Here is a 25,431-nt window from a genome sequence, read left to right as displayed (position 1 = left end):
ATGGAATGAAAATGACTGCTGCGGGATCAGGAGTCTTTTTAAGACCTTGGGTAAAACCTACTATTGGTGAAGGACTCTTTGTTAAAAATGGAAAAGGCTATCAATCTATTGGATCCGGATTATTGCTTGGACCTAACTCACCCTTTAATAGTATACCCTTTTTAGGTGCTATTCTATGAAAATGTAAATTTTATATATATTGCTGATATATAAAATTATTCTTTACTTGTATCTAAATTTGCTTTCATATTACTAACAATTTTTTCATTATAATGGTGATAAATTCTTTTTGCTGATAAAGCATTCGATAACCCTTTAACCTTTGTTTTTTTTCATTTCAATACGATTATATGTATCAATAATAATTTTTAATCTTCTTAAAACTTCTTCTAATGGTATCGTTTTAATCATTTCTATAAACGATATTTTAACACACTTTGGAAGCTTTCGAACGTTTTTTTCGAATTTAATATATCGACTAGATTTCTCAGTAGAACATTTCACTTCTTCACCACTAAGCATATTAATAAGATCATCTTTATATATCGCATCCATTTTTATATAAAAGAAATTTATTTAACTCAAAATTAAAAATTTTTTTTCATCTGTATATCTTACAAGACGTTACATTTATGAGCTATGATAAACTCTTTCCTATAGAATAAATTATAAAAAAAATGAGCATTGTCTTATTAAACACGAAAATTATGGAAAAGTTTGACAAGGATAACATCGACGATATAGAGCACTTAAAATCCATATTTCTTCTTTTGGAAAACAAACACGACCTGTCGGAGGAAGCTCTAAAACATCTGATGGAGATCAAGGACGAATTGGATAAACGCAAGACTGAAAAAATAACGTTTATCGCCAAGACAAACCACCTCATCCAGCGATATCAAGACATCCTGCAGACGCAACTTTCGTATGAAGACCGTGCCAAATTTGACGAAGAAAAAAACCAGCTTCAATGTCAGTATTTTACCATGGCAGAAGAAACGCTTTCTCAACGACGGTGGACAGATATTAAAATTGCCCAAAAACTTGTCTCGCATACCAAGTGTAAATTTTGCATCAACGACGATCCGAGTCAGTTTGAAATGGACGACAGCAACAAAAAATTCTGTCTCGTGTGTTCGGAACAGCAAGAAATGTTAGAAACGACTGTTCCGTATAAAGACAGCGACCGATCCAATTCGGTGAACAAATACACTTATTCACGCATCATCCACTTTCAAGAATGCATCAAACAATATCAGGGTAAACAAAAATGCAAGATTCCCGAAGAAGTCTTTGAAAAATTGGAGAAAAAATTCAAGGCGCTCAACTTGTTGATCGATTCTGAAAACACCAACGTGAAATATTCTCGCATCACCAAAGAACACATTTTAATATTTCTCAAACAACTCAACTACACGAATCAGTATGAAAACACTAACTACATCTATTACGTGCTCGTCGGCAAGCGAGACGATATAGAATACCTCGAAGAACAGCTGATCAAAGATTTCAAGGATTTGTCTTTCTTATACGATCTGGTGTACGGAAAAGACAAGCCGAGAGAATTAAAAAGAAAAAGTTTCATGAACGCTCAGTACATCTTGTTTCAGCTGCTTCAAAATAGAAGTCATCCCTGTCGTCTGGAAGATTTTTCAGTTTTAAAGACCATCGACAAGAAAAGATTTTACGACGACATTTGCTCCCATCTGTTTGCGAAACTCGGATGGAATTTTAAGCCAACCTTTTAATTATAAAACTCTTCGGACATGATGATTAAATATATACTCAGGATGGCATACTGAAAACATGAACATATACAAATCACATTATTATAAAAATACCACATCGGCATTTTTATAAATCACAATTCATGATTGCAGAAAATTAAAAACACGGCGTCATCTTGAATTCCTTAAGTATGGGAATGGGTCAATGAGTCAGAATCGATATCGCGTCTTGAATTTCCTTAAGTATAGAAAAGTATCAATGAGCCAAAAAGTATCAATGAGCCAAAAAGTATCAATGAGCCAGAATCCGCAATTCATAGTAGTCCTATGGCTCCTGAAAGATTAACCATTGGAAAAGTAGCCAAACTCGTTCCCAATTTAAAAAATAAAATAAAATACGTCGTCCATCATGAAAACCTAAAATTGTACGAACGAATGGGATTAGTTATCACCAAAATTCATCGAGGTGTCACCTTTGAAGAAGAACCTTTCATGAAATCATACATCGATGGCAACACCAAAAAAAGAACCAAAGCTAAAAACGACTTTGAAAAAGAATTTTTTAAACTCATGAACAACTCCGCCTTTGGAAAAACCATGGAGAATATCCTAAAACACGTTGATATTAAACTCGTCACCACAAAACAAGAAGTCTTAAAATTAACCAAAAGTCCTCGTTATGATCGGAACACCATTTTTGATGAAAACTTAATTGCGATTCATATGAAGAAAACACAAGTCACTTACGATAAACCTGTTTACCTAGGAATGAGCATCCTAGACATCAGCAAAACTTTGATGTTTGATTTCCATTACGACTACATCAAACCTAAATACGGTGATAAAGCCAAGCTGCTCATGACCGACACTGACTCTCTCATTTATGAAATCGAAACGGAAGATTTCTATAAAGACACTGCTGATGATGTTGAAACCAAATTTGACACAAGCGACTTTCCAAAAGACCATCCTGCTATTCAAAACGTTGGATTCAAAGTGGGTATAAATAAAAAGATTATCGGTAAGTTCAAAGACGAAACCGGTGGTAAGCAAACCACGCAATTTGTCGGCCTTCGACCCAAGCTCTACTCATACAATATCCCTGAAGAAGTTGAAGATGAAGATAAAGAACACAAAAAATGAAAAGGGGTTAAGAAGTGCGTTGTTAAAAATCATCTCACTCACCAAGACTACTACGACTGCTTGAAGGATAAACAAGAAAAGCTTACAACCATGAACGTTTTCCGATCCCATCATCATGACGTCTACACCGAAGAAATTAACAAAGTCGCACTCAGCGCTAACGATGACAAAAGGATACTATTGAATGATCACACCACCTTCGCCATTGGACACTACAAGACCCGTCTCTGAGGATTGAAAAAGGCATTAAGTTTAGGTAACATGAAAAAAAAGCCGCCATCTTGGATCTTTTAGACACCTCAAGATTATAAAAAAACCATATTTTTTTGAATAAAAGGTAAGTCATCGCATCAAAGTTATCACTCCTTAAGTATAGGAAAGGGTCAATGGCTCAGAACCGGCTTTTCCTTATATATGAGACACCATTACTAGCGAATATTATATAAAAAATTGTTTGAAACCTCTTATATGCGAAGTAAATAAGCAAAGACCTAAAACAAGCACTCAAAATTTCAAATTTCTCCATAATAACGCTCGACCCCATGAGACTCAAACCGTCACAAATTGTCTAAACCAAGCTGAAATTACAATAATTCGCCACCCACCATACTCACCAGACTTAGCTCCATCCGATTATTGGCTGTTCGACTTGATAAAAAATCTTGATGGCGATACTGACGTCGAAAGTCAAAAAACTCAAGAAAGAAGAGTATAAAAAAACGTTTGACAAATGGCTTTAAAGGATGCAACTTTGTATAGATAACGATGGATATTACTTTGAACCTTTAATAAAATAAAATTAAAAAAAAACTCTTCTAACGACCTAAGTATATCTTGCACCCGTCCAAAAACGACTCAATCAACACAACTTACTGTTAAGGCGAAAACGAATGAAATTAAATATAGCCAGAGGACGATAAACATTAATAGCCTCTTAATCAAATTTCTTGTACTCTTATGTCAGTACAACCTCTCTTTCCAGAATAATCCTTCTCCCCCTTCTCCAACTTCTAGAAGTTAAAGTGAGTATTTCCAATATCATCACCAATTACTTTAACACTTAACTTAAGCATTAGAATAAGCGAAAGAAAAACGAAATCTACTTCAAAATTAAGTTAATTTTTCTTTAACTAAAAAAAGCCTCGTGCATATTAGGGACTTAATTGTAAATCCTTGAAAACCGACGAAATCAAAAAACAAAGGGAACCTCCCAGCCTCAAAAGAAAACAAGATAAATTTGGTAGATGAAAAAGTTGTAACTACTACATCTTGAGTTTGTACTAGTGAATTTCGCTTTCAAGACACTTACTCCTGTATTTTTTCTTTGTTTAATTGTTAAAATTGGTCTTTCCCAAGACATAGCCCTTTTCATAGCTTCCACAATTAGAGTAGGAGGGTATGAAAAGGCCTATGTGTTGGGGAAGAACTATTTTACCTATTAAACAAAGAAACCCTGTATGCACCATGTATGCCCTTTTAAATTCGTTTTAAAATACATTAAATTGAAAACTAAAGAAGAAATAAAAGTAAAAAAGTAGATAAGAGTGAAAAACACAATTTATTTAACCACCTAGTTAGCGCACTGACTTGCCCGAGTGACACTCGGGGGCCGAAATAAAAAAATATCTAATAAAAAATTATTAGATAGATAACTACCTGTAAACACTTTTTTTTTTTAATTAAAGTATTAAAAAAGTACGCTTTTTTTTTTACCATCTACCTAAAAATAGATAAGCTGTGAAGTGGTTAAAACACTCCAGTAGCGGCCAAATGAACTGTTTCTACTATTTTTTGAGAAGTAACTTTTTAACGGTAAATATTTAAACGATTGTTTGTTTGAGGAATGTGCAGCCATCTAAATATGTACATTTACATAAATTATAATTTTAATTGAAAGGAGTTCTTTGGTTTTAATAAAAAAAAAGTTGCATTCAGTTTGTAACACTTTTTAAAAAAGTTTCAAAATGATTTTTACTCTTTATTCTTTTAATTATATTTTTTACAAATTCTATGTAAATGGAAGGAAGTTGCTCGTCGATTTGCTCGTTGATTCAAACAGTTTGTGAATGGATTTGCTCGTTGATTCAAACAGTTTGTGAATGGATTTGCTCGTTGATTCAAACAGTTTGTGAATGGATCAAGATAAAGATACGCAGGAGAACTGAGAAGAAAAACCCAGATCCAGTCGACAAAGAAAACTCCTAAATGGAACGATCGATCGGTAAATATCAAAAGGTGATGCTCGTCTTATTGCACCGCAGATTGCTTCTGATTTCAATAATCATACTGAAGCATCTGATTCAATTATGAAAAGCCGTTTACATGGATATCCTAGTCGAAAACTATTGATTTCAAAGAAAAAATTTTAAAAAAGTAATCGTACAAAAAAAAATCAAGGAAGTAAAAGCATTATGTTGGCTTTTTTCTGTGGTCACATTTTCGGATTTAAATTACATACTATTTCTAAATTGTTTAAAGCAATAATTAGCCTCCCTACACGCAGTTTTGTAAGCTTACAAAGTATGACAATAATTCCACAGGCATGGGTAAGCATTGACATCAAACTGCACAGTTGTTCTAATGAGAGTGATCATACAAAATAGCAATGATTTGCTATTATAAACTTTTAATTTTTCTGGTGCTACATTAGGTAAGGTTCAAAGCAAATACGAAGGATTGTTACATTGAGTAAGGTTGAGGCAAGTTATGCTGCATTTTTACAAAAAAAACTTAAAGAATTATTACATGAATCAGCAAGAAAACAGTATCTTTACAGCTGCAAATTGTTATAAATGGTATTAAATTAGTTACTATGTCATGTGTCAATGCTATCCCATATTGCTGGGTAACTTTGAAAAGTCTTAAATCCAATCTTAAAAAATTTAACAAAATCTTAAACCCAATCTTATCTAAAAGCTCTTTTTCTTGAACAAACTATGCAAATTCTTCTAATAGAAATTTTTTCTTCAACTTTTAATATTTAATCTGTTGCAAGTGCAATCTTAACTTCAAAATCAGCTGGTAGCTCTTTAGTTACTATCTGTGGATACAGTCTGTAAAGTAGCCAGAGATTATTTTACATCTTCTAATTCTTTTCTAATTCTTTATTAGAAACATCATTTTCTTGATCAAAGTGGATTATTGTTGCTTTAATTTCTCTGTGAATATCTTAAAATCTTTGCAGCATTTTAACAAAGCTATTCAATTGGGTTTTGTATCTAAAAATAAAGTTTTTTCCTTCCAAAAAGACTGGATATTTTGAAGTTGAAGATTGTCATCATTCGTGATTGGGGATGCTCTAAAGACTTTAAATTTTATGAATCTTAGCAATAATTCTACCAATAGTTAAAACACGATTTTTTTCTTACTATTTGATTTATCACATTCCTCCTCTGTTTCATCATAATCATCTTCCTCTTCAGCTGCATAATCAATTAAATTGTTCATCTTATGAGTTTTATAAAGTACATGGTGTTTAAAAAGTAATGCACAATTTTATTTGTGCGTTACTAATTAGCCAATAAGAATATTTCTAGAATTTTCTTTTTTTAAAACATAATGAAGAAATATTATGCTGTAGATTGTTGTTTTTGAGAATAGAGTCATGAACAATATTTCTATGGAATTTTCATCATCAAATGCTATTATAGAAGTGGGGGTGAAAGTCCAACGGCAGCACTACGAATTTTCAAACAAGCATGTGGTTTAATAAAAGACCCATTCACGACACACAGCATCAAAAGATTAGTTGATAAATTCGAAGATACAGACAGTGTTCTCGACCAGCAGAAAAAAGGTTGCCCATCTTTAAAATGGCAACCTGTCTCCAAAGAAATACAATGCAGTGAGTCCGTCTCAATGCCAGTTGAGACGGACTCACTGCATTGTATTTCTTTGGAGACAGGTTGCTGCTCCTCTCAAAAAATTGCAGATGGTATTAAAGTCCCTAAAACATCCATTCATCAAATCCTTCTCAAAAAGCACCAAATGTTTTCTTGCAAGTTCATCATGCTACAGGAGTTGGTAGCAATAGACTTACTACTTCGACTCCATTTTGCTAATTGGCTGTTTCAAAACAAGGAACTTTTGGACTCTGTGTTGTGGACTGATGAAAGCCACTTCTATATCAATGGTAAAATAAATGCAAAGAACAGCATTATATGGTCTAAAGAAGAATTAGTTAATTGCATTGAGCAAGCAATTTAAACAATTTACAAGAAAAAACAGCTTTAGTCATCGACAATTTTGTGGCCCGTTCGGAAACGGTTGTGCTAGAAAATGGAGGCCATTTCGAGCATCTGTTATAAACTACAAAAAATATTCCTAATTTAGTTGTTTTTGAAATAAAATTTACTGTTGTTTGATTATTTTTTCCTTTTGCTAGCTTATGTTAAAATTGTACGTTACATTTCGAACACCCTGTCTCGCGGCAAAGTTTAGCTTGAATCTTGTACTTTACTTGAAAGTGGTAGAAAATACTTTTTGTATCAAACGCTTTAAAAATTACTGAATAAATTTTGCAATTGGCGCCATCATCTGTTTTTCTATACAAAAGATATACCCAAGCATGTAATTTTTTTTGAGAACTAATATTGTTAGGACATTTTCAAAATTTTTTTTTCTGTTAAGTATAAGGTTGTAAATGGTAATTACGTTAAAAATTAATTAAATGTTAAATAATAATCGCGCTACTTCACGTTCTCCCCGTTATGAGTGTTTTATAAAAAAAAAAAGAATCTACAAAGAAGAAAAAGCAAGATATGAAAGAGAAAAAGAAAAGAGAAGTTATTTCATTTTAAAATTGAGATGAGTAACATCTCATTTGGGTATTTACTTCTTTTACTTTTTATTTAAAAAGCCTACAAGTAAAAAGAAGTAAATACCCAATTGAAAAAACTTGATGATGAGGAATGTTTTTGTTTGGATTATGCTGGTACCATTTTCTAAAAGTAAATCTGTGAAAATCTAAATTTTCAGGGAATAAAATGTCACCTTTGTGCTCATGAGTCCGGCATAATTAGAAATGCATTGCTTAACATTTTGGACAACTGCAATTGTGATGATTAGTTATATAATTGTTATTGTTCATGTTAATAAATCAATAAAGTTAATTACCTTTAAAATATTTATGTTTATTTTTCTACTTTTTCTCTTGATATTTACGCTTTAAAATTTTTTAAAATTTAAAATCGCTTTAAGGGTAAAAAAATTACATCGGTTTAAGGGTAAAAAAATTACATCGGTTTAAGGGTAAAAAAAGTTAAAGTCAAAAGTAATATTGGATGAAAATTACCAGTAATTTTCATAAAGAAAAAATTGCACTTGAAAAAGATGTTCAAATTTATTACATCTGTTTATTTTTATTGAGGGTGTAGGCTAACCTACCCTGAAATGGAATAAGTTGGAACTCTTTTTTTTTTTTATTCTTGTTTAGAGGCCCATTTTGGGGCTCAATTATTTTTTTATATTAATGTTTACCACTTGAACATACTTACTTAATTCATATTTTTTTTGAGCTGCAGTTTAACTTTTTCAAAAATATACTGTTCAAAAGAGCTCAAATATTAAAATAGTAGCCAACTAGGCCTGGTTTCTCCGACGTCAGAAAAAACCTAAAAATCACACTTTGTTGTTGAACAATATCAAACAACATTTTCAAACAACAAAAAAATTTCTCCTGAATAGTATTTTAAAGAGCAGTTAGTGTTCCATCAAGGGGTGGGGGTGGGGGGGTGGGGAGATATGTTTTTACAAGAATTACACATTTTATCGCTAATTTGTCTGTTTGATTACACTCGAGAGGATTTTCGAGTTCATAATAAACCAAAGTTATTTTTTGAATTTATAATAAATCAAGTTGTTTTTCTTTTGAAAACAAAATCTACTGCAACGTTAATTTACTCAAGATGAAAAATAATAATGATTTATTGTATGTATTGTATATATATATATATGTATTATATATATGTATGTATTTTATATATGTATATATATATATATATATATATATATATATATATATATATATATATATATATATATATATATATATATATATATATATATATATATATATATATATAAACTTCAGATTAGAGCTCTTTACTTTGCATATGGTACCGAAGTTTTCATACCGTTATTATCAGCATAACATTCTCTATCATTATAAATATAACGATAGGAATGGGGGTTTGGGGATGGAGGGAAAAACTTGAATAGCGCCAAGAATGACAACATTTTTTTAAGTATAGGATTTGAAAGATTTATTTTCGATTTTTTGATTTCCTTCAATCTTTAATAATTCAATTTAAACCGTCTTTAAAAATATCTTAACTTATCTTATTATTTTGAGAAGTGTGATTTTGATGAAAAAAAAATTCCAAAATTTTTACAAAATACTTTTAAGTTGGACACAATCGCTTTTTCTGATCTTCTTTTTAAATTTGGAACTTTAATCGTTCTGTATTTAATTTACTTTTCTAGATTTTAATTGATAAGCATGAAAACAGTTGAGTCAAATTAAAATAATTGCTCATCCGGTCAAGATAACCAAATTACAAATGTCGAAATTGATTTTTTGATTTCTACTTTTCCAATGGATTAGAAAAAACGAAATCGAAAGTTTTATTTTTCCGAGAACAAAGACTGAATTTAAAACACGCATGCGTATTCCACGTTTACCATAAAGTATATATACAAACATGGTAAGCTAGAAGTGATGCAAAATCATTAAGTTTCTTATCGTGATTTGTTCAACAAATATAATTATATTAACGATATTCTTTAACAAGGCTCATTTATTGACAAAATAACTTGTAAAGATATTTTGTAACCTAACGGAAATTCTACGCTGGCTCCTTTTCACTGATAAAAAGAAAGTATTTTTCCTATTGTTCACTTCTCTGCTTTTTCAAGTATGGCACTTTTAACCATGATTGCTAGAACCGTTGATGGTCTTCTATTAGCTGCTTCTCTACCTTCAGATGAACAGGTAATCCTATACTCTTTATTTTTTTGCTAGGAATTTACTGCTAGGGGCGTATATTTATTACACTGCACCAACATTATATGAAGCTTGCATATAGAGTTAGAATATTTTTTAATATGTATGTATGTATATATATATATATATATATATTTATATTTATATATAAGTTTGATTCTAAAGTTTTAGCTAGGTATTAGGCTAGGTGATTAATGTCCAGAAATCACGATTTATTGAGCATTTAATGAAAGTAGTATTTAATCATGCATTTTATGACAAATTATGACATATTAATCATCCTTACTAATAGTTTAGTATCTGTTTTAGCCTACCAGATTTTAAAAAATTTGCTATAAATTCCTTTCTTTTTCCTAAATTTTTCTTATATTAATTTTTTTTTTATTTTTACTACTTGCGTTTTTTACTCAGGGTGTAATTTACATTTTTTTTTTTGGATAGAAAAAATGCTTTTTTTCTTCTATAGAAAAAAGGTTATTAAGTTCAATCCGTAGAACTCATTAAGTTCTAATGATAGAACCCAGTAACTCTTTTATCACATCACTTATTTTTTACCAGACTTTTTAACATGCTTTAACAATATCCCAGGTTTTTTTTGTAATTCTTTGTGTTTATTTACATACATTTATTATACTGTTTTATGAAAAGCAAGTTGTAACACTTTTTCTGTTACTCTGTCTATGCAAATAAATTTTAAAATTTAATTTCTGTAAATAAAATTTTGAGGCATGTATTGCTATCACTTTAATTTTATTTTTTTGAACAGTGATTGTGTCTGTATATGATTCACTAACACGATTTTAGTTGACAAAAAATGAAGTTAGTTTAATTCATTTAAGTTAATTATTCAAACTGTATAAGAGAAAATGTATTCAAGTTATTGATTTTAATCTTTTGACTTAAACATACAAAAGTTTACTGTTAGAACATGAAATTTCTGTCAAGTGATACCCAACAGAGGTTAAAATTTTATGGCTAGGTGTTAGATGTGGTAAGTATTGATTTTCTTCTGAGATGCTGATAATATTACCTAGAAACCATTGAGCATCATAAATGCATACTATGCATGTCCTGATCACAACATTTGGTTTCATAAGCATTATCTTTTAAGGAGGAAAATTTCACATTGTGGAAACATCAAATGAAACTCTCTTTATTGAAGTATGCAAGTATGCTATGAAAGTGTGGTGGTTCCAACTCCCAGGAATTGTAGAACATTCAGTATGGCTCCGAATTAAATTTTGCAATGTGTTGAATTATAGAAGTTTTATCTGTAAAAAATAACTGATATAACCTTTATGTTTTGAATAAATCAACTGTTCATTTTACTTGGTGTATTGATGAGGCTTCTATGTGACTTAAGACTTGTGCTTTACCATTTTATGGTCCTTACAAACACACGCTATATAAAGAACAGAAATACCATCAATAGCCACGGACCACTAGGGTCTTAACACACAGATAATCATCTATTTTTAAGTCTTCGATATTGATTAAGAGACATTTTGGAAATGTTGCTTTATACTATCCACTTTAAAAGATGCAAAGCCTTTTTTTTACCCGGACACACTCTTGTTACAGGTTAGTCAGATTGATAGAACCCAATAACTAAATAGTAATTTTGTTATTATTTAGTTTTTTCCCATACAACAAGAAAAGATATTGGCAAACTACTTTAGATTCTAAGCTTCCATGTTACTGCAACAGAAATTGTTCTAACCAGGTTTCCTGTCATGCATTTGTAATAAAAGAGTATGGTAATTCCCATGCCATTCTCTTTTTAGGAGCCTCTGAATTTAGATGGGGCGCAACAAAACATCAAATAGAATTTAAAATCATCTTCCAACCTAGATTTTCAATAATTTCCCTTTCAGTTTCTGGCCTGAAGAATTGCAACAAGCTATCATAATATTTTACTACCTTCATTTACAAATTTATGGTTGAGGGTAAACGTTGTTGAAGAAATTTGGTTGAAAAAGGCTGTTTGTGAATTTTACCAATAAGAAATTTAGTTGCAAAAAGAGAATTAAAATCTGAATTAAATAATCTGAAAATGGTATTTTTATATTTGGTAAATTTGTGGAAATGTAAGGTAAGAAATGATTTGTCCACTTTTTGAAACATTTTTACGGTGATGTGAAAATATCAAGTTTTTTTTATTAGCTTTAGGTATTTTTAATCACTTTACCATAAAAAAACTTTTTTCTTTAAGTTTTTAGTAAATGACATGAGATTAATTTCTATTTCATTTTTATTTTCTAAGATTTGTAAGTTTTAAAAAGATGGACTTTTTTTTTCTTCTGAAAGTTTAGTTTGACATCTGTAATCTTTTTGCGGGTGTTAGGAATGAGTCACCACAAATTTATTTGCTATTTCTGATAGAAAACACTTAGATTGGTGTGTTCAAAAAAAGAAAACTATGTGATCATAAGCAAAGGATCTTTTAAATCAAAGAATTTAAAAAATCTAAGTAGGGGACATTTTGATGACTTATGAATAAAGAGCTTCATTTAGGTGAATTCATCCAAAATGTTTACCCAGAATTAATAGATCCAATTTGATTAATAGAGTTTCAAAATCTTGCTTTCTGATAGTAAAAAAATCTACAATTTAGCAAAAGTTAGCCTGCTATTATAGAAAACTCAGATTTTCAATTTTTTATTCATCTAAAAGTAAAAGTAGAGAACTTGGAAAAATTTTTGCTCAAAGAGGGAGATTTCATGTAAAATGGATTTTTTTACAGTGAAGTAGTTGCTCCAGTTTTAGTATTTTTGCTTTGCTTTTTTAGGTTTGTAAATGTTTAAAGCTATAAAGTGGTTAGCTATAAGTGATTGCTAATGAAGTATTCTTGTTAATACGCTATTTCACCAACTGCAAATGCTCCTAAAAATTTGTCATCTACTTTGTTAATTGGCAGTTTTATGCAGAATGATAGGAACCAAAACTAAAATCTTTTGAATTTTTGCATTTGATTACAAAGTAACTCTACAATACTTCAATATAATCCTGCTCTATGAAACATAAAAATCTTATCTATTATTTTAGTTTTAAGAAAATATTTAGAATGCTTTCATTTTTTATTATATTTATAAAGTTATTTTAATATAATTTCAGAGTTTCCTTTTGAAGTAAATAAAATACATGATGAACTATCTACAAAAAAGAAACTTTTTGGTTTTGCTCGTTTAACCAAATTTTCTTTCAGCAAGTTTTTTTTTAGTGTGCTGAGAAATGAGGCCTTCAATCACTTATCTATTTTTTATGTATTTAGTCCAGCAGAAATATTCAAGAGTATCAAAATCAAGCAAAAAATTTATTCAAAAAATTAACTGAAAGATCTCCAGCAAGATGTAGCATTGAAACTGGCCCCTACGTATTTCAGTGAGTCTTTTCAAATTTTACTTATCTATTTTTTTCTACACACATGCTTACACCACACAGACATACCATACACTAGATATCAGACACGCAGGCACGCACACACAAGCACGCACACACAAGCATAAATAGCACATGTGTAAGAAGAATCTTTTTATTTAGCTACTCAATCAGCAACGGTGCTTGTTATTTGGTTCTTGTGGATAGTTCTTATTCAAAAGCGAATGCTTTTGCTTATTTAGAAGATATTCAAAATGAATTTTTTCGTCAATATGGCGGACAAATTCCAACTGCTGTTCGACCCTACTGTTTTATAGAATTCGGTAAGTTATGATTTTCAATAAAAAACACTTAAAGCAATTTTAAAAGTTGAAATACTTAGATAAATGCAAGAGATCTTGGTTTTAGACACCTACATCCAAAAAGCTCGCAAAAATTTCATCGATTCTCGTAACAGTAGAAATAGAAATTTGACGCGACTCAGCGACGAACTCCAAGGCGTTCAAAAAATTATGATTGATAACATTGACGAAGTTTTGCAAAGAGGGGAAAATTTATCAGGTAAAATAGTAAAAAATGGTGTAACTCTTGAAACGTCACTTTATAACGTCACTTTAAACGTCACCGTGTAACGTCACTTTAAACGTCACCGTATAACGTCACTTTATAATTTCACTTTACTAACTGTTCGTAAAAATTTTAGTGCTTCACGACAGAGCTGGTCAGCTGCGTTTTCAAAGTGAAAAATATAAAAAAGATGCCAAGTATCTTAACATGAGGACTGTGTATGCTAAATATGCTGCAGTTGGCATCTTCTTTTTCATCCTTGTTATTTTTATTCGGTATTGGGTATTGTAATCTTTTGGACGGATATCTTGATCTGCTGAAATGAAGTTTTTCCTGAAAGATTATTGGCGTTCAAAAATATCTTCAATTGGTTGGTAATGCGAACCAAACGGGATTGTTTTGAGGGTTAAGAGTATGTAACACTGCAAAAAATGGTGTGAGCGAAATTTTGTTCTTTTAAATCTGTACCCGCGCTTTGTTTAAAAAATTATTTCAAAAATACACTGTGATCTATAAAATTTATGAAGTAAAACTTAATTTTCTATTCTGAGAACGAGCAACGAAAAATTATCAGTATTTAAAGTTATTCTTGTTTTCTTATTTTTGAATTTTTTTTCTCACAGAAAAAATGAAGCATTTACAAATTTCATCACTTATTGAATGGAAAACACGTTTACTTAAAAGTGAAAGAGAGTGCTTTTTATGCAAATAAATGTATAGAAAAAGATTATCAATCGTTTAGCTATCGCAACATCTTATCTTCAATGTTTCAGGTTTTGCACTTTCCTATTTTTTTTTTATAGCAAAAATAAAATTTTTGCTTTACCGAGTTCGCAATTTAGTAGGAGCGCAAGAAATAGTCGCAAGAAAATCACACAAAAAATTTTGACTGAAGTAGCAGAACTTATGGTATTAAAAAACGGCGAATATCAGCGCTTTGTTTGGTTTCTTTTTTGGGGGGAGGGGGGTTTGTTGTAAAAGTGGACTAGCGCCTAAATGTTTATATTTACATGCATAACTTAATCTACTATCGGCTGTTTCTGCAAAAACCTTTATGCCATCTTTCAAAAACTTTACATCTAATGTCATATTCTCAACGAGATCCATTCCGCAAGGTGAAAACACGTCACACGCGCTTAAACGAAAATAACACGAAAGAAAAAAAAAAATTTCTCGAAATGGCCTTAAATCACTTGAGTAAGTTAAGTAATAGAAAGCGGAGACAAAATCTAACTCACAAAGCATTTTATCAATAAACTTTCTTTTTTGTCTTGGTTGTTTTTCGTCTTGCTTACTCTTTGCCTTTCTTGTTTTCTATAACTTGAGTAGTGATTTTATGAAATAAGTTTTATTGAACTTTATAAATTTACTGTACAAAAATTTTTTTTCATGGAAGAACGTTAAGTGTAAAGCAAGATGCTTTTGCAAATTTAACAGAAAGCTCTCCACTTTAACCAGTCGTACACTCGGTATCAGGAAGGAGGAGAGAGTAGGATAGAGAACTCCATCATTTTTCCATCGATTTGTTTTGAAAAAATGAAGGGTTCGAAAGGAATATTGTTTTCCACATAATTGCACAGACTTTTATAAACATGGCGATAATCCTTTACTGTAACACCGTATCTCTTTAAGCTTATAGAAACTTCACGACAAAAATATCGCCGGGTTTCCATAGTGTTCATGTGAAGAGAATTTACGACGGGGAGAGAAAACTTTCTTTTGAGAGATAACGTATCCTTGTAATCAACAACACCCCTCGATAAAAACGGTATTCGACCACAACGCACGACTGACGGGGGATGGTATTTGTTTTGACTTTTCTTAATTTCAATTTGCACCGAAATGTTCACGACGAACTCTGCTTCGGGGTTGTAATCACGCAGCGTTTGTTGTAATAAACAGTTATGACGGTTTTGTTTTCCGTCGTCTGTATTTTTTATTACAGCATAGCAATAATGAGTCGGCAAAATGTTTTTCTTGTAAGTAAACTTCACTTCGCTTGGCGATGAAAAGTTTATACTCACGCAACCTTTCCCATTTATTTTATAGTTCTCCGCAGATAGTTTTCTAAAATAGTTATTCATTTTCTTTCCTTTCTCGCATTGTTTTAAAAACGACTTAATATACTTACAAATTCTTCCATACAAACACGTGCGTTTGTGAACTTCCCAGTGAGTCCTCTTGCACCTATTGCTGCAATAACACGTAAAACACGACTGGCAAGTTTTAAATTTAGATTTTTGTTGGCCTTGTAGAACTTGAAACTTTGAACATGGCGGGTTCCCACAAATTACAGTTCTTTCTGAATCTATATTACTTTTGATAAGAACATCTTCCGTGATAAAACTCTCTGCTCCACTTGAGTCGGGGTCATCTACAGAACTTTTGGCTGCATTGTCTATTTTTTGCGGTATTACATTAGGAGTGTTTCTAATTTCACAAGCGGCTCTATCCGAAGTGGTTTGACTATTTAATCTATTTAAACTTTTTTTTATGAATTGGTCATCCGCGTGTCCTTTCTCGTTGCTAGGTGAGAGGTGACTCCTTTTAATGGAGTGATTTTTAGATTCTTTAAATGGGTTGTTATCTGACGTAAAATCTGTTGCAGAAAAACATTCTAACATGTTGCTAGTTAGTAAAGGATCATAACGCATATTTATTGGTTCATTGAGAGTTTTACTTATCGGTTCATTGTGTGTTTTACAGTCTTCTTGAAATTGCTGTGGTTGTTTAAACTGACTTTTAAATGTTTCGTTTCTATTTTCAAATGTAGAAGTAATTTCTGTGTCAGGAATCTTGACTAAATTTGGTATTGATTTTGTATTGCCCCTTCTTCTGTTGCGTACTGCCGATGCAGCCTGCTCTAGCACAAACGAATTCATGTCTGAACCATTAAAGCCATTTACCTCTGGTGTGAATTCTGGGTATGAAGAAAATGGTCGTGATTTGATTATTGGCTCTGGAACTTCTGTAGTCGACTTCTGCTTCAGTTGTGCATCTTTAATACGTAAGATAGCTTTAAAAGATTGGGTTTCAAGGAGCTGCTTGGTTACTTTAGAAACATTGTCAGAAATCGGGTCTTCTAATGAGTTCAAAGAAACGAAACTGTTATCGGATATAGATGATATTTCACTGAAGTCACTGATACTGTCGCTTTGGCTTCGTTTCATTAGAGCATCTCTTTCCTTTTGATAAAGTTCAAATAAATAACCAATGTCACACGAATCCCTTTTGTAGTTCCTTATGCTTTTTCCTTTACTATCAGTCTGCAATTTCAAATCTAAAATGTCCCACGAATAACGCTTTGAGACGCTTTCATCAAAAAACTTGTTATGGGGAATTAACGATCCTCTCTCAATGTAGGGTTTCATAGAATTATTGCAAGAAGGTGATCCTACGTCATTTTCACAAGATGTTTTGCTGCTCTCGGCTTTAATTTCCTTTTCAATGAGCGGAGAGCAAGGAATATTTTCGAGTTTTTTTAACCAACCCTCTTTATTCTCTTCATCTTTATTCTTTATTAAGCTCATTTTATTTTCTGGTTGATTATCTTTCGAGATATTACTTGTTGGAAGCCGTAATTTGTTTCCTTGCTCTGAAATTTTTTCGTTAAAATCAACGTCTAACGTCGGTGACTCTATATTTTTACTTGGAATAATAACGTTAACAGAGAAAAATTTTCCCTCTGATATTGCTTTAAAGCTGCGAGAATGAGGTATACTAGAAGCTTTAATTTCCCTATCTGCTTTCGGTACCGTTTTCTTTGCTGCTGAACTAGCTGATCTTCCTAATCGTCTCTTCGGACTCGTAGACTTAGATACAATCACAAACTTTTTACAATTTGTTGAAAACACAGGTTCATCACCAGATCCCTGTTCTAGTTGAATTATTTTATCAATATCGGTAACCGTAACATTAGTTGGTTTTACTTTGGCACTTCTAAAAGAGATTGTAATAAGCTACAAAAACTGTTTTCAACCACTCGCGAGCGGAAAAATGGATGGATCTATTAAATCTCATCAATCTGTTTGATATATAACTTAAACAGTTGAATAATATGAATGAATATGTCATATAGTAAAAAGAAAAATTGGAAATCTATATTTTAAAACGTGTACTTTATCTTAAACTTTATTGAAGTTATCAAACCTGCTTATTTTCAAGTGAAATTTTAAGAGTGTTTCGCTGAATAATACGGAACTTTGTAATGTTTATGTAATTTGCAATAACTATCGCAATTTTTCAAAACAATGTTCAATATTTTTTGTAGTTATTGTTTAAACAAAGTTTGATATGAATCTAATATTTAAGTTTTGCCAATTTTTTGATTGATCCAATCAAAATCCAATATCTAAGGAACCATGTGACTCTTATTACAGCGTTTTTATAGTTTGATTTTAAATCGATAAATGAAATATTATCCTACTCCATATTCACAAGTTGAGACTAATAAATTTAGACTTCTTTAGTCTTAATTTCCTGGAAATAAGTTTAAGAAAGGAATTTTATAAATTAACTAGAATAAATGTGTAAACTATTTGCAATGGTGTTTTTAAAATTCTCTTTCCCTGAAAAACTAAAATTTGATTTAATTAAGTTGATTCCATGTTAATTTCGTTAACTTTTTTCTAATAATTTGACCTTTAAATGTAAATAATATCATAGTCAATTTTTACCGGTTACTGCTTCACCTCTGTAAAAGTTCTCAATTATTTATAAAAATATATATATATTCTTTAAATATTGTATAGATATGTCTTAAATAATGTCTACTATATAAAACAATAAAGTAAAATTTATGTAACCTGTGCAATGCGCCCAGTAATTCTTCGTCGTCTATATCATCGATATCAGTTTCTAGGTCGTGTCGTTTTTCATTTAGCGATTTTGAACGTAGAATTGTTGTTCCAGGTATGCGTTCTGGATCAGCTTTAAAAGAACTAAGATCTGAATCAGCAAAAGATTGTCTAATATCATTGCTACCACCTTCTGATAAAACGCGTCTTGTTTTGTTCGCTTTTTTTGCTATCGGCGTCAATTTTTTACGAGCTTCCACAAGAATTTTACTCATACCTTCGTGTACTTCAGAATTTTGGTCAGCCCTATGAAGATTCATGCTACAATTAATAGGAGTAAGGTTTTCTCTTGCAAATGCGATTTCAGTTTTAACCTTTTTGTCGAGATGAGGTTCCTGGAACGTTTGTTTTTCATACTCAATCTCGTTCTCAATAGATTCAATTAAATTTACACTGTTCCGAGTTAGCTTGTAATCTGCTTTGAATTTAAAAGAACCAGAGTTTCCTACAACCTCTGACTTTTTATCAAGTAAATTGTTAGAGGTTTCATTATCATCAAGTAATTCGTTTTCTGGCTTCTCAAATTCCTGAATTATAGCGAAGTTGTTTTCGGGCGTTTTTGTCGCTTCCTCCTTGCTCTTTTTATCGTGCTTTTCGTCTCTTCGTATCTTTGATTGTGAAGAAAATTCATTGATAAACCAGGGCAGTTCATCAGTTTTGACTGAAAACTGTATTTCGTTTTTTAAAACATTTGAACCACCGCTTACAAATTCAATTTGTGATAAAGACTGCGCGCTTGCCTCAACTGAAGGAACAATAGATGAAACAATTGATGAAACAACCGGCGTAACAACTGACGGAGCAACTGATGTAACAACTGGTGGAACAACCGACGTAACAACTGGTGGAACAACCGACGTAACAACTGGTGGAACAGCTGACGAAAGAACTGACGGGACTTTTTGAAGTGAATCAGGAGTGATTTGGTGGGATACTTGTTTGCTTGATATGGGTATTATTGAGTTGTTAAAATTGCTTGGGTTGACATTAGTAGCCAGCGAATCAATAACAAAGTTGATACTTTGTAACAACGGTTGCTCAAATATTTTTTCCTCCGATAGCTTGCTTTGAGTTACATTATTATTTTTATTATGATTGTTTGTTTCTAATTCAAAGTTTAGTAAATTTTTGTTGTTTGTTCTAATTTTTTCACCCCTCTGAAAATCTGAAAATTTGTCTTCAACTTTCCAAGAAAAACGTTTTTCAATGCTTCTGTCTACATTTGTAGGATCGAATGAAGATGGAGTTTCATGAGAACTGTTGTCCCGTGAAACTTTCTCACAAAAAGTTTGATCATTTGATGACAATAAACTTACTGAACCGTCAGAATGTTCTAAATTTAAACGATCAGCAGGAGTTTTCGGAGAGCTCTGGATAGCTTCTGGAGAGCTCTCAAGTGAATCGTCAGAGTTTTCTATTTTTACTAACTCTGCAAACTTAATCTCACTTCGGCTAGAATGTTCTAATACATCCAAACAATCGGAAATATCTTCCTCATCAAGATCAACTAAAATTTGGTAAAATAAAATTATCAAAATTAAATCATCAAGTTTAAAAGTAAAAATTGATGTGAAGAAAATGTAATGTGAAGCTTGCATTTTTGGCAGTCTTACGTTTCAAAAAACAGCAAAAAAACAGCAAAAAAAAAAAAAAATTTTAAAAATCAACTCTTACTTGTTATTAACTGTGAGTTGTGAACGACATCAAGAAAGTCGGTTTGATTAGCGTTGTTAAAGTCGGTTTGAGTAACGTCGTGAAAATTAGATTCATTTTTTCTGAACGCAAGCTCACCAGATTCCTCAGGAGCATTTAGTGGGTAGTCTACTGGCAATTTCATCTCATAAACATCAAGAGTTGTTGCTGCGGTACATTCTAAAAAAGGTTCAATTACTGAGTGTTTTTCTATTTCCTCGTTGAAAACGTTTGTCTCGACAATAATATCAGGTCTTTCTACAAACGCTATAAGAGGTAACGTCGGTTCCCCAATATTTGCAGTAAATATGTGAGAGCTTGTCTTCACAAAATCTGTGGCCGTAAAAATATCGAAGTTTATCTCTACACTATCAGCTGTCACAAACTCAACTGAGTTTGTTTCCACAATGCTAAAAGTTTCTGTAAACACATCTGAACTTTTCTCCACTACATTTGCTGCCATAAACTCATTTGAACTTATCTCAACAACACCAGTTTCTATAAACTCATTGGAAATTATCTCTACTACATCAGTTTCTATAAACTCATTGGAAATTATCTCCACTACATCAGTTTCTATAAACTCATTGGAAATTATCTCCGCTGCTTGTTTAGCATTTTCTAAAATCGTAATTCGCTCAAAAGAACTCTGCTCTTCACAACTGATATGAAAATCAAGTGATCTCATGTCCAGTGATTCGTTTACTTCCAGTGAACTATACTTTTCACATGATGTCAGATTTTCATCTTCAATAGACATTTTAGATTTTGTTTCTTTGTTAAAAACATCCATTTCTAGCTCCAGTAACTCGGTATTTCTAAAAAGCGGAGTTGACTCCGATTCGTTGTTTGGACAGATATTATCATTAAAAGCAATCTTATTTGTGAAATGGCCAGCGGTTTTTCGCTCAGCTGTTGCAAATGTTTTGTCTTCAATGGATTCTTTTTTGCAAATGAATTTAATCGGGCCATCTTTTTCTGGTGCAGCTTCATTTTTGTTGGGCAGATCCAATTTATTCACAAAATCAAAATTTTCAAAAGAAGTTGTGTCTTGTATCTTTTGTGGGTGGTTGTTGTTGGACGGGGGCATCTGAAATAAAAAGTTATACACCTTAGATCATTAATCAAATTTTCTTATCTTATTTTCGTTGTTTTATTTTTACATTTAAATTATTTTACTTTTATCGTATAGAAATTACATTTTTTTTTTTACTTTTACAATTAGCTGTTGTATTAAAAATACATCGAGTTTCAAAATGATTAAAGTATGATCACAATGGGTTTTTTTTCGCAATTTCTAGAAAAATCAAGGAAACTTTTAAAAGCAACACAAAAATTGTTAAACGGTAAATATTTTTTGTTAAGAGTTTTTCTCTACTACACCCAACTATTACTTTAATTGTTGACGTTTTTTTCTAATTGCAGTCTTAAAGTAGGAATTTCAAAAATCTAGTTGAATGCATAACTAAATTGAGTATTGAATTTGAAGTTTTCTAATGATCGTTAGAGAATTTTTGAAACTCGGTTTATTTTTATTGTTTGAAAGTGCAACTAAACGAACAATTAGGCGACATTCTCAAGGTCATTATCGACAGTTTGCTTTAGAATAACAAGCGGAACTAAAAGATTTTCGTTTATTTATGGAATTTATTGTGGGGGTAATTTGAGAATGTGTATATATTTTTTTATTATCATTAATGCATTTTTATTATCATAAAGCATTGTGTCAACATTTTTTTTTAAACTTTCAATAAAAAAAAAAACTTTAATGATAAAAAGATTTTATCTGTCAATACGGAAGCAAATGACATTTATAAATTATACACTTAAAAATATCTACGGTGCTTGTAAACATTGATTTTGTTGTAAAAATAACTTAAAATAATTCTTTTAACTGAGAAAGCATGAAAATCATAAGGCGACGTCATGAAACCGTCAAAAAAAAAAAAAAAAAAAAAAAACGAAAAAAATGATTAAAAGTTTTATGTTTTAGATGATGATAGTGATGACGTACCGATAGTAGCGGTCGTAATAATGGTAATTATCACGGCACCGCCTTTAATACATGGATGGTAGCTAAAAATATTGTCATTGCAATTTGTATAAAATGAGTGTATGCATTTGTAATGACGAAAAATAAAATCAAAATAAACCTGATCAACAACTTTACTTTCTTCGTTTAAATCGAAGTTCGGATCGAAGTTCGATCGAAGTTCGGATGCTTTTAAAAAGTAAATCAAGCTGTCAGAAGCGCTTCTGTTCATTTTCAAATAGTAATTCGAAATCCCCTTGATTGCTTGATTATTTTGTAACTCCATGCTATGGCTTTTTCTTATTCCAGTTATTCTTTCTCTTGGATAACGAAAAAGATTTTCAAAACACCCAGAGTTTTCGTCAGAACAATTTATTCTCTCCGAAAAGTTCACCCCCGTTTTATCGTGTGAGAAAATCTCGCAAAGGTTTCCTTCTAAAGACCGTTCGCGCTCGTTTCCAAAATCAGGGTTGTTTATAGTATTTACGCTCGCCATTTTTTTTTCTATCCGATCGCATTTTACGACTTCATTGCGAATGTTATGCTGGTAGTTCTCAAGACATTTGCTGCCTGTTTCGAGGTGAAAACATTGCGAAGAAGAGCATTTACCTTCTATTTTTTCATTTAAGACGTCGCAGTCGACTTCAACGAGTTTTGTTTCCAAAACATTTTCTAAGGGTTCACTTTCTGCTTTTAAATTGAATCGCTCAGATTTAAAGACGCTTCGCTCATTATTAGTCTTGTTTCTAGAAGCCAGAGCTTTCTCTTCTTCTACATTTTGCAGAATTGAAGTTCGAACACAGCTATTGTAAGTTCCTTCAGCTATCTTGTTCTTCTTGTATTTGTTACTTTGCGTGTTGTATTCGCGAAAAAACTCGCTTAATACTTCATCGTATAATAATTTAGTCGCAGCAAGACTTTCATCATTAAGATTTTCTTCAATTTTTTCTCTGATTAAGTTGTTGTTTGGGTCGTCGCTAATAGGGAAAAGTTTCGGCTTTAGCGAACTGAGATGATTGTTTAAGTTATTTGCATTCGATGAAGAATTAGAAGTGTCGTTATTGGTTTTTAAAATAGATTCCTTTTGCATAATTTGCATAATTTCGACTGACTTAACTGAGTTGCACAGAATTAAAGGGTCGCTTTCGTTATTGCTTACAGTTTTTTTGTAGAAATCTTGAACCTGCTTTTTCTTATCTAATTTTAAGTCATCTTTAAAATCGTTTCTATCAGAAATTTCTTTCTTTTCATTAAACACTTGCAAATCCTCCAAGGTTTTAACGAGATCTGATAGATCTCTGCTGTTTCTAATCCTCTCACTAAAATCACGACTATTTCTTAACTTTACTCTATCAATCTTGTATTCTCTCTTCTTTCCTTCCATGTTTATGATTGCATATTCCCCATCCTCTGATATTATTACATTCCCACCCAAGATGCCAACAGGCTCTTGAGGCACTTCTCTAAACTTTTCATTCTCAAACAAGTTAGTCAACAATTGTCCCATCAATGATTTATATGTTTGGAATGTGTTATAGGATTTCAAACTCTGAACACATAAATCTCCTATTTCTTTTTTTTTTTTTTTTTTTTTACCAAGCTTCTTTACTTATGAACTCGATGCTCAACGTTTTTATGAGTGCGGTTTGTTTTTTTTTTAACAATATTTTTGTGATTAGAGAGTTATTTTTAACTTCATGATCTAATAGCTATCGTTTTAAAAAAAAACGTTCACTTGTTTCCAGTTGATATCAATCGATAACTTTACTTGTATTACACTCAGTTTTTAGTAAAGAATTTTCGTCCGTTCTAACAACATATCGTTCATCTAAACTTGATGCTAATCTAGCGTGAATGTAAGGGCTTTTTGCATGCTGTAGAATGTTTCTGTAAATTAGATTTTTAAGTTCTTTGCCGCGTAAGCTATTGTAAAATGACATAAAGATAATCTTGTTATGAAAATTGTTCCTTACGTTTGCTATGCCAACTATTTCACGATTATCTTGCACTTTGTAAGATAACTCCTTAGACGTCGGAATATCCTTATTAATTGAAGTAACAAAAAAAGAAATTCGTTTATTTTGTTTTCGGAGTATTTTTTGAACGGAAAAATCTTTCTTCTAAACTGTGTAGGCGACCGCTGGTTTTGCCGCAATGTTTTTAACTGTTATTTTACGCGTTTTCGTGACGTCACTACATTAAACGTCCAAGAGTTATTTCACCATAACTAAAATTTTTCGTCTAATTTTTTATTACTAACCAATCTTTTCTTTCTGATTTTAATTCAATTGTTTTTGCTTTAAACATTTTTTTTTTTTTTTTTTTTTTGCATAAAAAAAAAAATAGTTTGTTCGAAAACGTTCATAATTCACCTGTCCGACATCCTTTTCAAAAATATTTCACTAGTTTGTACGCATTACATATTTACAGATTTTTATTACATATTTACAAAAAATTTTCCCCTAAAAACGAGTTTTAATTTTTGTTGTTGTGAGTTTTTTCTATAAAAAATTTAAGATGTTTATTATTTCACGAGCTTCACAAAACTTTGTTTCAGTCTTAAAAAAAAAAAAAAAAAAATCCAAGTTTTTGAATTTCCGGGGCTTATAATAAGCGTCCTTGTTAAAAATTGAATTTGAATAATTTTTATAACAAATTCTTTGATGTAAAGTTTTTGCTCCTTTCGTTGTCTTTCCTCCCCTCCCTCTCCCTCTCCCCCTCCCCCAGTTAATGTGTATATAAAAAATATATATTTACAGAAATTACTTTGGCCTTCGCATGACTAAACTTATGCGTACAAACAGCATCTTTTCAGGCATTTTGTTTACAAAATGCATTAGCTTTCTAAGTTGTTTTCGTTTATGCGTGCTTTTATGTTTTTGTATAAAACTCTTCATTTACACAAAAAACTAAAATTCTTCTTGAAATTGTTCGAACTTAAAAATAGCCCGTTTGTGTTAACGATTGCATTATGGAGTATTTATATAACTGGAGTGTTTAAACTAAAGTATAATCCATTTTGACAATAGCATT

At 31.4% G+C, this 25,431-nt stretch overlaps 2 protein-coding genes across 3 annotated transcripts; one reads left to right on the top strand and one right to left on the bottom strand.

Annotated features, from left to right (window-relative positions):
- Positions 1–9,545: 9,545 nt before the first annotated feature.
- On the top strand, positions 9,546–14,580 carry LOC149883410 (vesicle-trafficking protein SEC22b-like). Its single transcript, XM_090099454.1, has 5 exons — positions 9,546–9,861; positions 13,145–13,254; positions 13,414–13,574; positions 13,660–13,812; positions 13,955–14,580. The coding sequence occupies exons 1-5, from the start codon at positions 9,787–9,789 to the stop codon at positions 14,107–14,109; spliced, it is 654 nt and encodes a 217-aa protein (XP_089955580.1). The 5' UTR covers positions 9,546–9,786; the 3' UTR covers positions 14,110–14,580.
- Positions 14,581–14,804: 224 nt separating this feature from the next.
- Positions 14,805–24,711, bottom strand: LOC145181565 (uncharacterized). 2 transcript variants are annotated; one of them, XR_016456121.1, is made up of 5 exons: positions 22,520–24,711; positions 20,349–21,456; positions 18,624–20,181; positions 15,057–17,757; positions 14,805–14,953 (listed from the first exon to the last, which is right to left on the bottom strand). XR_016456121.1 is itself a non-coding variant. In XM_090099452.1 (4 exons), exons 1-4 carry the CDS (start codon positions 23,903–23,905, stop codon positions 15,291–15,293), a joined length of 6,519 nt encoding a protein of 2,172 aa, XP_089955578.1. In that variant the 5' UTR covers positions 23,906–24,711; the 3' UTR covers positions 14,988–15,290. The 2 variants fall into 2 exon arrangements, 1 of the variants encoding a protein (XP_089955578.1); XM_090099452.1 differs by lacking the exon at positions 14,805–14,953 and having other exon boundaries at positions 14,988–17,757.
- Between the last annotated feature and the right edge of the window lie 720 nt (positions 24,712–25,431).

The sequence above is a fragment of the Hydra viridissima genome, unplaced genomic scaffold (genome assembly GCF_058129835.1).
Source record: "Hydra viridissima isolate aposymbiotic clone 2 unplaced genomic scaffold, HvirCarnegie_v1 scaffold_10, whole genome shotgun sequence".
NCBI lineage: Eukaryota > Metazoa > Cnidaria > Hydrozoa > Anthoathecata > Hydridae > Hydra > Hydra viridissima.
The sequence above is the reverse complement of the archived record's forward strand: the minus strand, read 5'-3'. Positions and strand labels throughout refer to the sequence as shown.

What these genes read in the sequence shown, in the direction of transcription:
- LOC149883410 (XM_090099454.1), top strand. Translation starts at nt 9,787, where the DNA reads ATGGCACTTTTAACCATGATTGCTAGAACCGTTGATGGTCTTCTATTA. An exon ending in CTCTACCTTCAGATGAACAG is followed by an intron (nt 9,862 to 13,144) that starts GTAATCCTATAC and finishes TTATGTATTTAG; the next exon opens with TCCAGCAGAAATATTCAAGA. An exon ending in CTACTGTTTTATAGAATTCG is followed by an intron (nt 13,575 to 13,659) that starts GTAAGTTATGAT and finishes TCTTGGTTTTAG; the next exon opens with ACACCTACATCCAAAAAGCT.
- LOC145181565 (XM_090099452.1), bottom strand. Translation starts at nt 23,905, where the DNA reads ATGGGACAATTGTTGACTAACTTGTTTGAGAATGAAAAGTTTAGAGAA. An exon ending in AAAGTAAAGTTGTTGATCAG is followed by an intron (nt 21,457 to 22,519) that starts GTTTATTTTGAT and finishes TTTTTATTTCAG; the next exon opens with ATGCCCCCGTCCAACAACAA. An exon ending in CAACTCACAGTTAATAACAA is followed by an intron (nt 20,182 to 20,348) that starts GTAAGAGTTGAT and finishes ACCAAATTTTAG; the next exon opens with TTGATCTTGATGAGGAAGAT.